We start from the raw sequence: 12,779 nt of genomic DNA on the forward strand, positions 1-12,779 counted from the left end.
ATTTTCTAATCTTTCTCATCTTCAAGTGCATTGCATCCATCTTGATCTTGTGATCATCGACGACATCTGCAACATGCAACTCCAATATCATCTTCTCCTCCTCAATTTTTTTTATTTTTTCCTTCAAGAAATTGTTTTCTTCTTCAACTAAATTTAACCTCTCGACAATAGGGTCGGTTGGAATTTCCGGTTCACATACATCCTAGATAAATAAAATCTATGTCACGTTGGTCGGCATAATTTTCATAAACAATAAATGAACCAATAGTTATAAAGATAATATATATACCACATCCGAATCATAGACAAGACGAGGGCCGACGGGGGCGGATACCAAAACCATCGCACTATATAAGATGAAATAATAAAAGTAAGAAAATAATACAAGTATCTATGTAAACATACAAGTAAGAATATTTTTTCCTTTCAGAAAGAAGATAAGAACAAGAGGCTCACCACGGTGGTGCCGGCGATGAGCTCGGCGCGGGTGATCGACGGCGGTGAAGACGGGGACGGGGCGTGACAGACCGCTAAACCTAGACAAATATTGAGGAAAATGGAGCTTGGAAGTCGAGCTTGGAGAGGAGAAAGCTTAAGTAGTGTGGCTCGGGTATTCCATCGAACACCTTGTGTGCATAGGAGGTGAGCTAGAGCACCACCAAGCCCTCTCCCCCTCAGCCAGAAAAAACAGAGCAGTGTGCTCAGCTCTTACGCGAGGGGGTATATATAGGCACCTCATTGGTCCCGGTTGGTGGCATGAACCGGGACTAAAGGGGAGCCTTTGGTCCCGGTTCAAGCCACCAACCGGGACCAATGGTGGTGGGCCAGGAGTGAGGCCCATTGGTCCCGGTTCGTCCCACCAACCGGGACCAAAAGGTCCAGACGAACCAGGACCAATGGCCCACGTGGCCCGGCCAGCCCCCTGAGATCACGAACCGGGTCCAATGCCCCCATTGGTCCCGATTCTGGACTGAACCGGGACTAATGGGATGACCCGGCCTGGACCTTTGCCCCCTTTTCTACTAGTGACAACACAAGCATAGAAGGGATAACGATGAGTAGTGGAAGTTGTCAGAGCTTTTTTTTTAGTTTTTGATGGTGTTGGATTAGCTTGTTAGAGCATCCACAGTGTGTGATATTTCTGCCTCTAAGCCCGCCTCCAAGCGTGTAGCAGCTGCCTCTACATACTGTGTGTTGCTGCCCCTAACCCAAAAACACTAGCATCGATGCTAGCGTAAGAGGCTGCCTCCAAGCTCAAAAGTAAAGGTCCGGACCCACTGGTCAGCTGGTGTTGTATGTACTGCTCTATTGTTTTTAATTGAAAGATGGGATCCATGTTAGAGGCAACAGTCTTGTAAACACACTGCAGCTTCAGACGCTAAGGTTAGAGGCTCATATGTGGGACCCAGCTTAGAGGCTGGGTTGCCTCTATACACTGTTGATGCCTGCAGTATGTGTAAATGATTTGGTAGGATGGAATGGGTCAAGGTTCATCCACTGTACTAACTGACTTGGAAGGAATTTTGAAATGAATAGCACATCATCATTCTTATTGATTTGGATGCTTCCCCACCAACGTGTTATGCTGCCAAAATTTCTAGTCAAAATCCTCCGGACTTGTTTGTGATGAAACAAAAGCCTTAGGGTCTCCAATGCAAACTTGTTTGTGATGAAACAAAAGCCTTAGGCTCTCCAATGCAAACTTGTTTGTGATGAAACAAAAGCTTTAGGGTCTCCACTGCAAAATGCTAGGGTCTATTACATGGTCGGAGGCAGCAAAATGCAGTCGGTGCCGGCGGCCCCCGGTGAAGGGCCGGAAGCTGTGCGTGTTCAAGCGCAGGGAGAAGGACGCCGTCGCCGGCGTCGTGCGCTCCATCGCCGGCACCGAGGAGCAGGGCACCTTCGTCTTTGACCTGGCCACGGTTGTCGACTTGTATAGCCGCTGGTGCCGCGCGCTGGACGGCGTGCGCCCCTACTACATCGTAAGTGCAACCCCGAGCCGGTTGTTGTGATCCCGAGCTCATGTGAGGTCGTGTGAATTGTAAAAATAAAAAAGAATGACAAAAATCAAAACAGTCTGATTTTTTATGTGAAACATTGAAAATGTTTTAATAGCTTGCAAAATTTCATCACCAGATGAAATTCATGGAAAATGTGGCAAAGAAAAAACAAAGTCGATACTCCAAAATGTTATTTCACTCGCATTTTGGAGCATCAAGTTTTTTTGCCACGTCTTCCACGAACATCATATCGTGATGAAAGTTTGCAAGATATCAAAATGCTTGTCAAAGTTTCACACAAAAAAATCAAAAAAATTACATGAGTGATTAGAACAACACTTTCGGCAGTGTTAGGTTCAAGCACATAAATTAGGGAAAAGTTATGTGAAGAACAACCCTTGCAAGCAATGTACTCAAATCCAAGGAATTTATAAATCGAGCCTTTTCTGTTGCTTCCACTCCGCCACACAGTTCATGCACTGGTCCTCTCCGTCACTGTCGGAGTCCCTCTGTGATTGGCCGTCGGCACTGTTAACAGGGTTCCCTTGCTGCATCTCCTTCCCCTTTGACCCCGAATCCGTCGACCTCCCCACACCCACTCTGTGCATCGGCCGGTGCTCTCCACCCTATATTGCCACCCCACCCCCGTCGTGGCATCCTTGTTTTAGTCTTTTTATTGTATGTTGCACCATGAGCTTTTTCTGTTGTTTTTGTTCCGTTATCTCTAGATAGAATCTGATCCATTTTTTGGATATATTGGATAAGAAAATCCCGCTAAAAGACACCTTATTGTTGCAACTCATGAATGGCTGAACAAGGTGGAGTTCTCGGTTTTGAACCAACATTGTAATCATTTTAGGATTTTAGAAATGCTTAACATCATCAAGGTATTTTTATCTAAAAACTGTGTGGTTTTCATCTTTGAACCTTATATATGTATTTTATTTGTGGCATCTTTTCATCCATCCATTCTTACATCTTTGTTAATCACTTACACTTCTACTGTATTTTGCGTTATTTCGTTCTGTATAACTGAAATTACACCATCGACACCTTCAGTTTACACATTTTTGTGTTTCTGTTTCTTTATCTAGACAAAAAACCTTGGGGCATCAACATGCAGCCCGGGCGGCTGAAAAGACCGACCGTAGGTTACCAAACTGACATTCCCACAAATATCTAAAGAGAGAACCTCCATTTAGGCATTGATCCTCTTTAATTATCACAAACTGATCGAGCAACATCCACAAACACACGAATATTTCTTTGGCCTAATTTAAACATGACAAGGTAACACACACTATGCATATAATACGCTGCATCTAAGTAGCTAGCTGGACTGCTGCATGCACGTTTCCAGCAGATCATGAGAAGAATTGGTACGTCTTGTAGTTGATGATGATGGAACGGAGGCCTCCGATGGGCGCCAAAACGGACAGAAGCACGCCGATGATTATGCAGATCTGACACCGATGATTTTGAGCAAGTTATGAGTTTCTATGATTGTGATGATATCATCTAGAGAATTCAGCGGCAGATTATGCAAAGAAGAAAAGACTAGAGAAAACTTACCCAGTTGATGCACCACGACATGCTGAACCTCACTGGCTTCTTGATTGCCAGCCACATAATGCAGGGAAGCTGTATATATACAAAGAAGTTATAGTCCATCCAGTTATTAATTAAGGAAACAAACTGGTTCATAATGTGATTTACTTCTATAGATGAAACTAACTAGTAAAAGTAGTATATAGTTCCCTAAACTAATTAAAAGAAGTAGAGAGAAAAGTTTAGGTTGAATCTTACGAAGTAGGTTGTTGGGGCAAATGCAAAACCACCAAAGAACCCTAGTAGCCCACCGAAAAAGGGGATGGCGATGCCAACGATCATGGTGAATGCTGAACGAACAGATCATATCATCAGAGTAAATCTTCAGTAAGTACATTCCTTTAAAGTTTGTGTAACAAAAAGATATGTGGGTATAGATGCTTGACGTACCAACGTAGAGCGAGCGTGCGATGAGACGAAGAGGCCACCCGGGCTTGAACCTCAGCTTCTTCACCAGGAAGGTCTCGAGCATGTCGAAGACCGGCATCGCATAGATCTGCCACTCCACGCGTGCCATGCACAAAGCGCGGTTAGTATATTTTCTAGTGGCAAAAGAGAGCCGACGTTAGATGACGAGGAGGTAACCTGGTAGCTGCCGATGACGTGGATGACGACGAACATGTTGGCGGCGGCGATGAGCCAGCGGGGCCTCTCGAGGGTGATGAGGATGTTGTCATCGACGGCGTTGCCAAAGACGTAGTAGCCAAGGAAGGCGACGGGGAGGTAGCAGATGGCGACGACGATGTAGGCCAGGACGACGCCCCGCCACATGGGCTTCTTGGACGGCTTCTCGGGCGTGGAGGGGATGGTGGCCTGGATCTCCAGCACCACGTTGTGGCCGGCGTAGGCGAACGCCACGTCCCCGAGCGCGCTCAGGAAGTTGAAGGTCCTGCCGGGGGTGGTGGACGCCGTCATGCTGTAGTCGACCACGTGGCCGGGCCCGGCCTTGCCGGCGTGGTGCAGCGAGGCAGCCCAGGCGATGGTGGAGTAGCTGAGCGACATGACGGCGGCGGCGAGGGAGACGCCGGTGATGGAGTTGAAGTTGGGGAGCTGGGAGAGGAGGAAGTGGGCGGAGCCGAAGATGCAGATGAAGTAGCTGGTGCGGATGGGGTGGCTGTGCTCCGGGCGGAGCAGGTCGTGCACCTTCTTGAGCGACTTGCCGCCGGTGACCATGTAGACGATGCAGACGCCGACCTCGACGACGAGCTGCTGCGGGACGACGATCCAGAGGCCCAGCTTCTGGCCGAAGGCGTGCTGGCCCAGCTCGTGGTACCGGTCGAAGCGCTTGCCGGGCACGCACTCGTGCATCTCCACCATCTGCCACAGCGTGTACAGGGTGATCGCCCACGACAGGATCATCGCCGCCACGCCAGGACCCCTGTGAAAAGGAATCATAAAAACAGTATATGAATGCATGCACACGTAGTACAAAAAAAGAACAGCATTCGCGGACACATAATTTATCTCAATTCCCGATATATTATCCCAGATTCGAAAATAATGTGTGGTGGTAATTGCGATGCCAAAATGGTTTCCAATCTGAAAACCTCACTATAAACCTCAGGTCACCGCCTGGTCTGTTGGATCTTGACATGGCAAAATAAATCGGATCTAGAAAAGGAATCCAATCTAATCTAAACGAGTGAACGTACGATCGAGGAGGCGGCGAAATCCAATCTGATGGTAAGCAAGCAGGAGCGAGAGATGGCAGAAGAGAGACTGAGCGGGCGCGTACCATCCGAGCTCGGACATGGCGTAGGGCAGGCTGAGGACGCCGGCGCCGACCATGGCGGTGACATTGTGGAAGGCCGAGTACCACCACTTGGCGTTCCGGGAGGAGGTGATGGGCAGCCAGTCGTCGATGTCCTGCAGCCCCTTGTCCGACGTCGCCGCCTTGCTCGTGTTCATGGCCATGGCGACGCGACCCGATCCGATCCGATCCGATCGGATCTCTCCGCTCCGGCGAACGGGATCTCTCGAGGTATGTCAGAGGAGATGGATGGATAGATACTAGTCAAGTGCCGCCGTATATTCCCGAGGGAATGAAGCTAGCCAGCCACCACACGCGGCGGGAGAGCGCATATATATGGGATCCCGTTCCCCCAGTAATAACAACCTGCCGTTCTCAAAAGAAAAAAAGTTATAACGACCTGCCATCCAGTATCGGGGGATTCTGTTGCGGAAGCGAATCGTTCCGCGCGACGGGTATCCGGCGCTGACGTGTGGGCCCCACACCACACGTTGTCCCGCCAACCGCGTGCATGCATGCATGCAGGTGCAGCTCCTCGGGCGATCGATTGATCGATCGACCGCGTTAAAACCGACGTTCCGTGTTCGACGGACCGTCGCGCCGGAGCTGGACAACGCGCGCCGTACGGTACCTGCGTGTGAGAGCGACCGAGAAATTAAGGACGCGTACAATTGTTGATAAGGCTATCTTATCTTATGCCAATCTTATCTATAATAACTAGACTAGATATCCCTAAATATATGATGAGTTTTAATTATGCGAAGATAAATACAGTACTCTTTTCATGGTTTCTTTTTTTTTAGCATTACCCAAAAGGGTTAGACCAAACCATTACAATCATCAGCCAGGCTATCTAACACATCATCAGGCACTGAACCCACTTGAACGAAATCCCTAGAGCTCTTTGCTCGGCTCGCTAAGCTGTGGGCTATTTTGTTCTGATCCCTCCTGACTCAACCTATCTTGTACTCACTGAAGCCTTTTTTTTTTAAAGAAGAAATATCCCCGGCCTCTGCATCTCTTGATGCACACAACCATTTATTAAAAAAAATATTTCAAAGGTTCCAAATAGAGGTCTCAAAATAAACAAAGGTCATGCTAAGCAAAGAAAAGCCACAAGCGGCCAAAAATAAAAATCACAACCGGCACCAGAAAGACTAGGAGACTAAACGTATATCCTATTATTGGACCGCCATCCAAACCGGTTGTAAGTATCCCGTGCAACCATCTCCCATCGGCTGCACCCAATATCCATATGCTCCCTGTGGTCCGCACGACTGAGTAATAACCACGTACGGATCCAAGTAGACGCTCTGAAGATGACCTGCAAAAAGTTGGTAATAGTTTGTCTGTTAAAGGCAACGTCATTGCGACAATTCTATAAAGACCAAAGTAATGCACATGCTCCCACTCGGATATGTGCGGCGGACTTTGGCTCCACTCCAGCCAACCAGTTATCAAACAAATGTGATATCGTGGGAGATGGAGTTATGTTAAATGTAGCATGAATAGTTCTCCAAAGCAGTTTAGCAAGTGGACAATTGATAAATAGATGTTCTATTGTTTCATCCTGATCACAAAAGCAACATCTTTTACTTCCTTCCCACTTATGCTTAACTAAGTTATCTTTAGTAAGAATGACACCCTTATGCACAAACCACATAAAAACTTTTATCTTCAAGGGCACCTTAACTTTCCAAATATGAACCGACCTCGGGATAGTCCCGACATTAATCAAATCCTTGTACATGGATTTAACCGAGAAGACACCTGAGCTGGAAAGCTTCCATTGCATAGTGTCCGGTACATCCGAAAGGTTAACCTCCATTAACCTACGCACAAGATGTATCCACCTAGTCCAACGGTCACCAATAACAGACCGTCTAAACTGTATGTTGAGCGGAATAGTACCCAACACTGTAGCAACGGAAACCTCTTTCCGTTGCGCAATATTGTATAGGGATGGATACTGTAAGGCCAGTGGCGAATCTCCTAACCAAGTATCCTCCCAAAATCGAGTATCCCGTCCATTCCTGACGATAAATTTAATCATGTTGAAGAAAGCCACTTTCGTCCTCATAATCCCTTTCCAGAATGGTGAGTCAGTCGCTTTTGCCGTAACCTGGGCTAATGTTTTGGCATAGAGATATTTGTTACGCAATAGTTGAGCCCAAACTCCATCTCTTTCTATAGATAACCGGTATAGCCATTTGCTGAGTAAGCACCTATTTTTCACCTCCAAGTTTTCAATTCCCAAGCCTCCCTGGTCCTTTGGTCTACAAATTACATCCCACTTTGCCAAACGATTCTTATTTTTGTTCTCGTCAATTTGCCAGAAAATCTAGATCGATAAAAGTCCAATCTTTTCCGTACCCCAACCGGGACTTCAAAGAAAGAAAGGAGAAACATGGGCATACTTGTAAGTACAGAATTAATAAGCACCAATCTTCCTCCATAAGACAAGAGTTTGCCCTTCCAGCAACTCAGCCTCTTTTCAAACCGATCCTCGATACATTTCCATTCTTTATTAGTGAGCTTACGGTGATGAATCGGAATCCCTAGGTACGTGAAGGGTAGTGTGCCTATTTCACATCCAAATAACTGCTTGTAAGTTGCTTGTTCTTCTCTGGCGCGTCCAAAGCAAAATAGCTCACTTTTATTAAAATTAATTTTCAACCCTGATAGTTGTTCGAACAGGCAAAGCAATAACTTCATGTTTCTGGCCTTAACAAGGTCATGTTCCATGAAAATGATGGTATCATCGGCATTTTGAAGAATGGACAGCCCACCCTCAACCAGATGTGGGATAAGACCACCTACTTGGCCGTCCTGTTTTGCTCTATTAACAAGAACGGCCAACATGTCAACCACGACATTAAAGAGAATCGGAGACATCGGGTCTCCCTGTCTCAGTCCTTTTAACGTCTGGAAGTACTGACCAATATCGTCATTTACTTTGATGCCGACACTACCCCCTTGTACAAATGATTCGACCTGCTTCCTCCAAGCCTCATCGAATCCTTTCATACGTAAGGCCTGCTGTAAGAATTACCACTTCACTTTATCGTATGCCTTTTCAAAATCCACTTTGAAGACCACTCCATCGAGCTTCTTCGAGTGAATTTCGTGTAATGTCTCATGAAGAATGACCACTCCCTCGAGGATGTGTCGACCTGGCATGAAGGCAGTCTGTGTTGGTTGTACCACCGAATGAGCAATCCGCGTCAGACGGTTTGTGCCAACCTTTGTGAAAATTTTGAAGCTTACATTGAGCAAACATATCGGCCTGAATTGCTTAATGCGAATCACTTCCGCCTTCTTTGGTAACAACGTGATAGTCCCAAAGTTAAGCTTAAAAAGTTGAAGGTGGCCATTAAACAGATCATTGAACATGGGCATCACGTCGCCTTTAATAATACCCCAACATTTCTTGTAGAACTCAGCTGGGAATCCATCCGGACCAGGTGCCTTATTATTTTCCATTTGGGATATTGCGTCAAACACCTCCTTCTCAGAGAAAGGTGCAGTTAGCGCTTCGTTTTCTTCATCTTTTAGTTGAGGAATGTCGTCCACCATGCTCTCATCGAGGGCAACATAATTCTCAGCTGGGGCCCCAAAGTTGGTAATATACATTTTAAGATTTTCATGACCAACAATCGTACCCTCATCTTGTTCAAGTTGAATGATTCTCTTCTTCCTATGTTTCCCATTGGCAATCATATGGAAAAATTGAGTGTTATTACCTCCTTGAACCACCTGGCGCACTTTCGCTCTACGTGCCCATTTCAATTCCTCCTCTCTAAGAAGCTTTGCCAGCATAACCTCGGCTTCTGTTTTAGACACTCGCTCATCCATAACCAGCGAAGTGCTTTCAGCTTTTATGTCTAGGTCATTGATGATCTTTAACAATCTTTCCTTCTCCTTTATATAGACACTGCTATTGCTCTTAGCCCATCCTCGCAAGAACTGTCTAAGATGTCTAATCTTATTCTGCCACCGATCAATGTTGGACTCTCCCCTTTGTTCCGCCGCCCATTCCCTTGCTATCAACTCAAGGAAATCTTCTCTCTCAAACCACGCAGTTTCGAAAGAGAAAACATTCTTGTTGCCATGGTGAGCCGCCTCACCAGAGTCTACAAGAAGGGGTGTATGATCAGATATTCCCCTTTGTAACACTTGCACCGTCACATGAGGGAATTTTTGTTCCCATTCTATACTTGTGAGAACTCTATCAAATTTTTCATACGTCGGATTTGGAAGATTATTTGCCCAAGTAAATTGCCTGCCTGTGAGATCAATCTCTCGCAGGTCCAGGCTTTCAATAATCGCATTAAACATGAATGACCATCTGCCATCAAAATTGTCATTATTTTTCTCTTCTCGCCTTCTAATAATGTTAAAGTCACCACCAACGAGAATAGGTAAGGTATCATCCCCACAAATCCTAACTAAATCTGCGAGGAAGTCCGACTTTAGCTCAGGCTGTGCCGCCCCATACACCGCCACTAAAGCCCACCTGAACCCGTCAGCTTTCGATCGCACATGGAACTTAACTGCAAATTCCCCCCAGAATAGATCAAGCACCTCCAGAGACTCGAAGTTGACACCTAGGAGGATCCCGCCAGATCTTCCCCGAGGTGGCAAACAGTGCCAATCAAAATCAAGACCACCTGAGATCGTTCCAAGAAACTGCAAAGCAAAATTCGCCCTACCAGTCTCTAGCAACGCAATAAAATCAAGTTTGTAATCCCGAGATGCATCCGCCAAAAACCTACGCTTATCCAAGTCCCTTATACCTCTGCTATTCCAAAAAATGCCTCTCATGAATCGTTCGTGAAATTTCTTCTTAAACTTAATCCTAGCACTTCGACGCGCCGATGAAAGGTCATACACCTTTTTTTGCCATTTACGCGTTGGTGCCTGAGGGAGGATCAAACAGTCCGCATGACTAGTGTCCTCGGCAAGACCTATAGGTGAAGACAGAGAGGCCGCATGCCCCTCCTCTTCCAATGTCTCCTCATGTAGAAGGTTTGTAGGAACTAGATCTTCGCATAAACCCTCCAACTCACACATACCCAACTCATTTATCTCACTTTCTTGCATTGGTTTGACCGCTGCTAAATTTGTAAGCATAGCCATAGCTCTATCAGTTTCTAAGTCAAGAAGCTCATTGATAGAAGTAACTACTTCGCGGTTGTTGGCACCTAGAGAAATTCCCAATTTATCCGCTCTATGCAAGATATCATCTTCAGAAAAATGTAAGACAGAAATATCGGTATTTAAAGACAAACCTGTAGAAGCCTCCATGTCGCGGATCTTGGCCATCCGCATGGCGCGACCAAGCTGAAACTCATCCGCATCTGGCTGCTCCTGAATACGCCGGCTGGAACGCCTCCCTCCCGACGCTGGGTCTGGGATACCCCCAAAGGCCAGCATCTCTAGGATAGAGAAGTCCATCCCCCGTCCAGTGTGAGGTGTGGAAGGTAGCACCGGAGAGCCCACCATCGGCCCCGGTTCCGAAAACGTTCCCATAGAAGGCGCCTCCACTGTCGTCGCCTCCTGCGACACCTGTGTAGAAGCCGCGTCCTCGCCAACACTGTTTTAATATCTGCGACAATGGGAAACGAGCTTGATTTGTTTGTAGCATCAGATTTCAGAGCATTGGACAGAAACAAACAGTCCACCTCCACCTGTATTGGCCCATTGTAATATTTGGCCATTTCTCGCAAACCCTGCAGCATCGCCAGTCCCCCCGCTTCCTCTACTGATGCACATTGGTTCAAACTACACCCCATCGAAAGGTAGACCTGACCCAGGTTATTCCTAGCAATGGCTCCCCCAGAGCCTAATCCAGAGTTTGGCTCAAAAGCTGCATCGGTGTTAAGATTTTCCATTCCTGCTGGACTCCATTTGTTGATTCTTAATTCTGGTTGTTTTCCTTGCTGATTTTTGAAGAGGTTTAGGCCACATGCATGTGTGCATAGCTAAGTCTGGCTTGTCCTTCGCTTTGGACACCTCTTGTTCATACCGGAGCAAGAACACTACAGAAGCCGAAATGATCTCCTTGCCCCTTCCATGCACCATGTCGTCCCGGAGATACCAAGCCCGCCATAGCAATAGGAGTATTTTATCCCTCACATCATCACTACTCGCATTCAGGATACCTTGGAGCTAGTCCCCGCCCGTGTACCAGAAATCCTTCTCCTTTGGTAGTCTTCAGTGCTCTCTCATTGCATGACGAAGGGCTTTGCTTTTTGTGCAGGCAACCACAGCGTGGTACTCATTTTCCTCCGCATTGCCACATACATCACAAATGTTTGTTGTGGCTAGTGTGCATTTGCATTTGTCATTTTTGTTGCTAAGGTATTGGTGGCCACTCGCCACGCTGAAAATATTTATCTTCGAAGGGACTCCCGCCTTCCAAATGGCGTCCCAGATGCTTTGATCATCCGTGCTTTTCATGGTTTCTTTCTCCTTCATCTCAGTATTTATTTTCTCTGGTACTACTAAAACATAGCACCATGTATAGTAATGGCGAGAGGGCACATCCTATCTTATGCCTTTTTTGTTTTGAGGAAACCACTGACCTAGTGTCGGAGTAATGGGCCACGGGTAGCCTAACCCGAGCCCCAGAACCTTACAAGACATCGGGGCCGGATGTGCCCCTCCAGAAGTCAAGATAGAGCGCCGCCTTCTGGAGTTCGGCTGGCCGAGCGGCCGACTCCCGGAAGGCGGCCGAACTCAAGAAGGTGGCTCCAAGACAGGCCGACTCCTAGCAAACGGCCTCCAAAGAGGCCGGCTCCTGGCAGCCGGCCCGAGGTGCCCTCAAAGTCTGCGCCCCCCATTAAGAAGACAGGACGAGGAGTGGCTACAGTGTTGCCCATCCCCCCGTATCCAAGGACGGGCGTGGCCACAGTGCTCCGTACAGGCGGAGATCTCCGCCCGGCGCAACACTGTTGCTACTCCCTCCTGACATCATCCCTGACAGGCGAAGCTCTGTTCCCACGACTGCTTGTCGGTACGGCCCGAGGATGATGGGCCCTGCCGGTCAGTGAGAGCCCGGGAGACGGCGGGCGCCTCACCAGTCGGACCCGAGGGAAGCCGGCTCCTAGCAGTCAGCTCGTTCCTTCCTTAGGGCCCCACGCACCATTAACCAGATAAGACCTGTGGTGGCTACAGTGATCCCCACCAGGCGGCGGGACTGTAGCCACGCCCCCCTGACCAAGCAAGCACCATTAGCATCATGGCAACAGTAATCCGCGGCCGGCAAGACCCATGAGCGGCGGGGGCGGCCTGTCGGCTCCGTACCAGACCAGCCGGCAGGGCCCACCAGGCGGTGGGCCCTAGCAGTCGGCGGAGAAGCCGGCGGCCAGAGAGACTGACAGCCGGGTCCCACACCCGACCAGATTACCATTGTACCC

The 12,779-nt window shown here is 47.7% G+C and overlaps 1 protein-coding gene across 1 annotated transcript; it reads right to left on the reverse strand.

The window, feature by feature from the left end:
- Positions 1-3,148: 3,148 nt before the first annotated feature.
- LOC119329971 (lysine histidine transporter 2-like) lies at positions 3,149-5,680 on the reverse strand. Its single transcript, XM_037603078.1, has 6 exons — positions 5,344-5,680; positions 4,194-4,986; positions 3,999-4,104; positions 3,807-3,898; positions 3,573-3,641; positions 3,149-3,463 (listed from the first exon to the last, which is right to left on the reverse strand). The coding sequence occupies exons 1-6, from the start codon at positions 5,520-5,522 to the stop codon at positions 3,365-3,367; spliced, it is 1,338 nt and encodes a 445-aa protein (XP_037458975.1). The 5' UTR covers positions 5,523-5,680; the 3' UTR covers positions 3,149-3,364.
- Between the last annotated feature and the right edge of the window lie 7,099 nt (positions 5,681-12,779).

Source organism: Triticum dicoccoides, chromosome 7A (genome assembly GCF_002162155.2).
Source record: "Triticum dicoccoides isolate Atlit2015 ecotype Zavitan chromosome 7A, WEW_v2.0, whole genome shotgun sequence".
Lineage (NCBI taxonomy): Eukaryota > Viridiplantae > Streptophyta > Magnoliopsida > Poales > Poaceae > Triticum > Triticum dicoccoides.

Bases quoted from the DNA above. Each gene is read 5' to 3' on its own strand.
- LOC119329971 (XM_037603078.1), bottom strand. From the start codon at position 5,522: ATGGCCATGAACACGAGCAAGGCGGCGACGTCGGACAAGGGGCTGCAG. The intron at 3,899-3,998 runs GTACGTCAAGCA...CTGTTCGTTCAG, and splicing joins CGCACGCTCGCTCTACGTTG to CATTCACCATGATCGTTGGC. The intron at 3,464-3,572 runs GTAAGTTTTCTC...CATCGGTGTCAG, and splicing joins TGTCGTGGTGCATCAACTGG to ATCTGCATAATCATCGGCGT.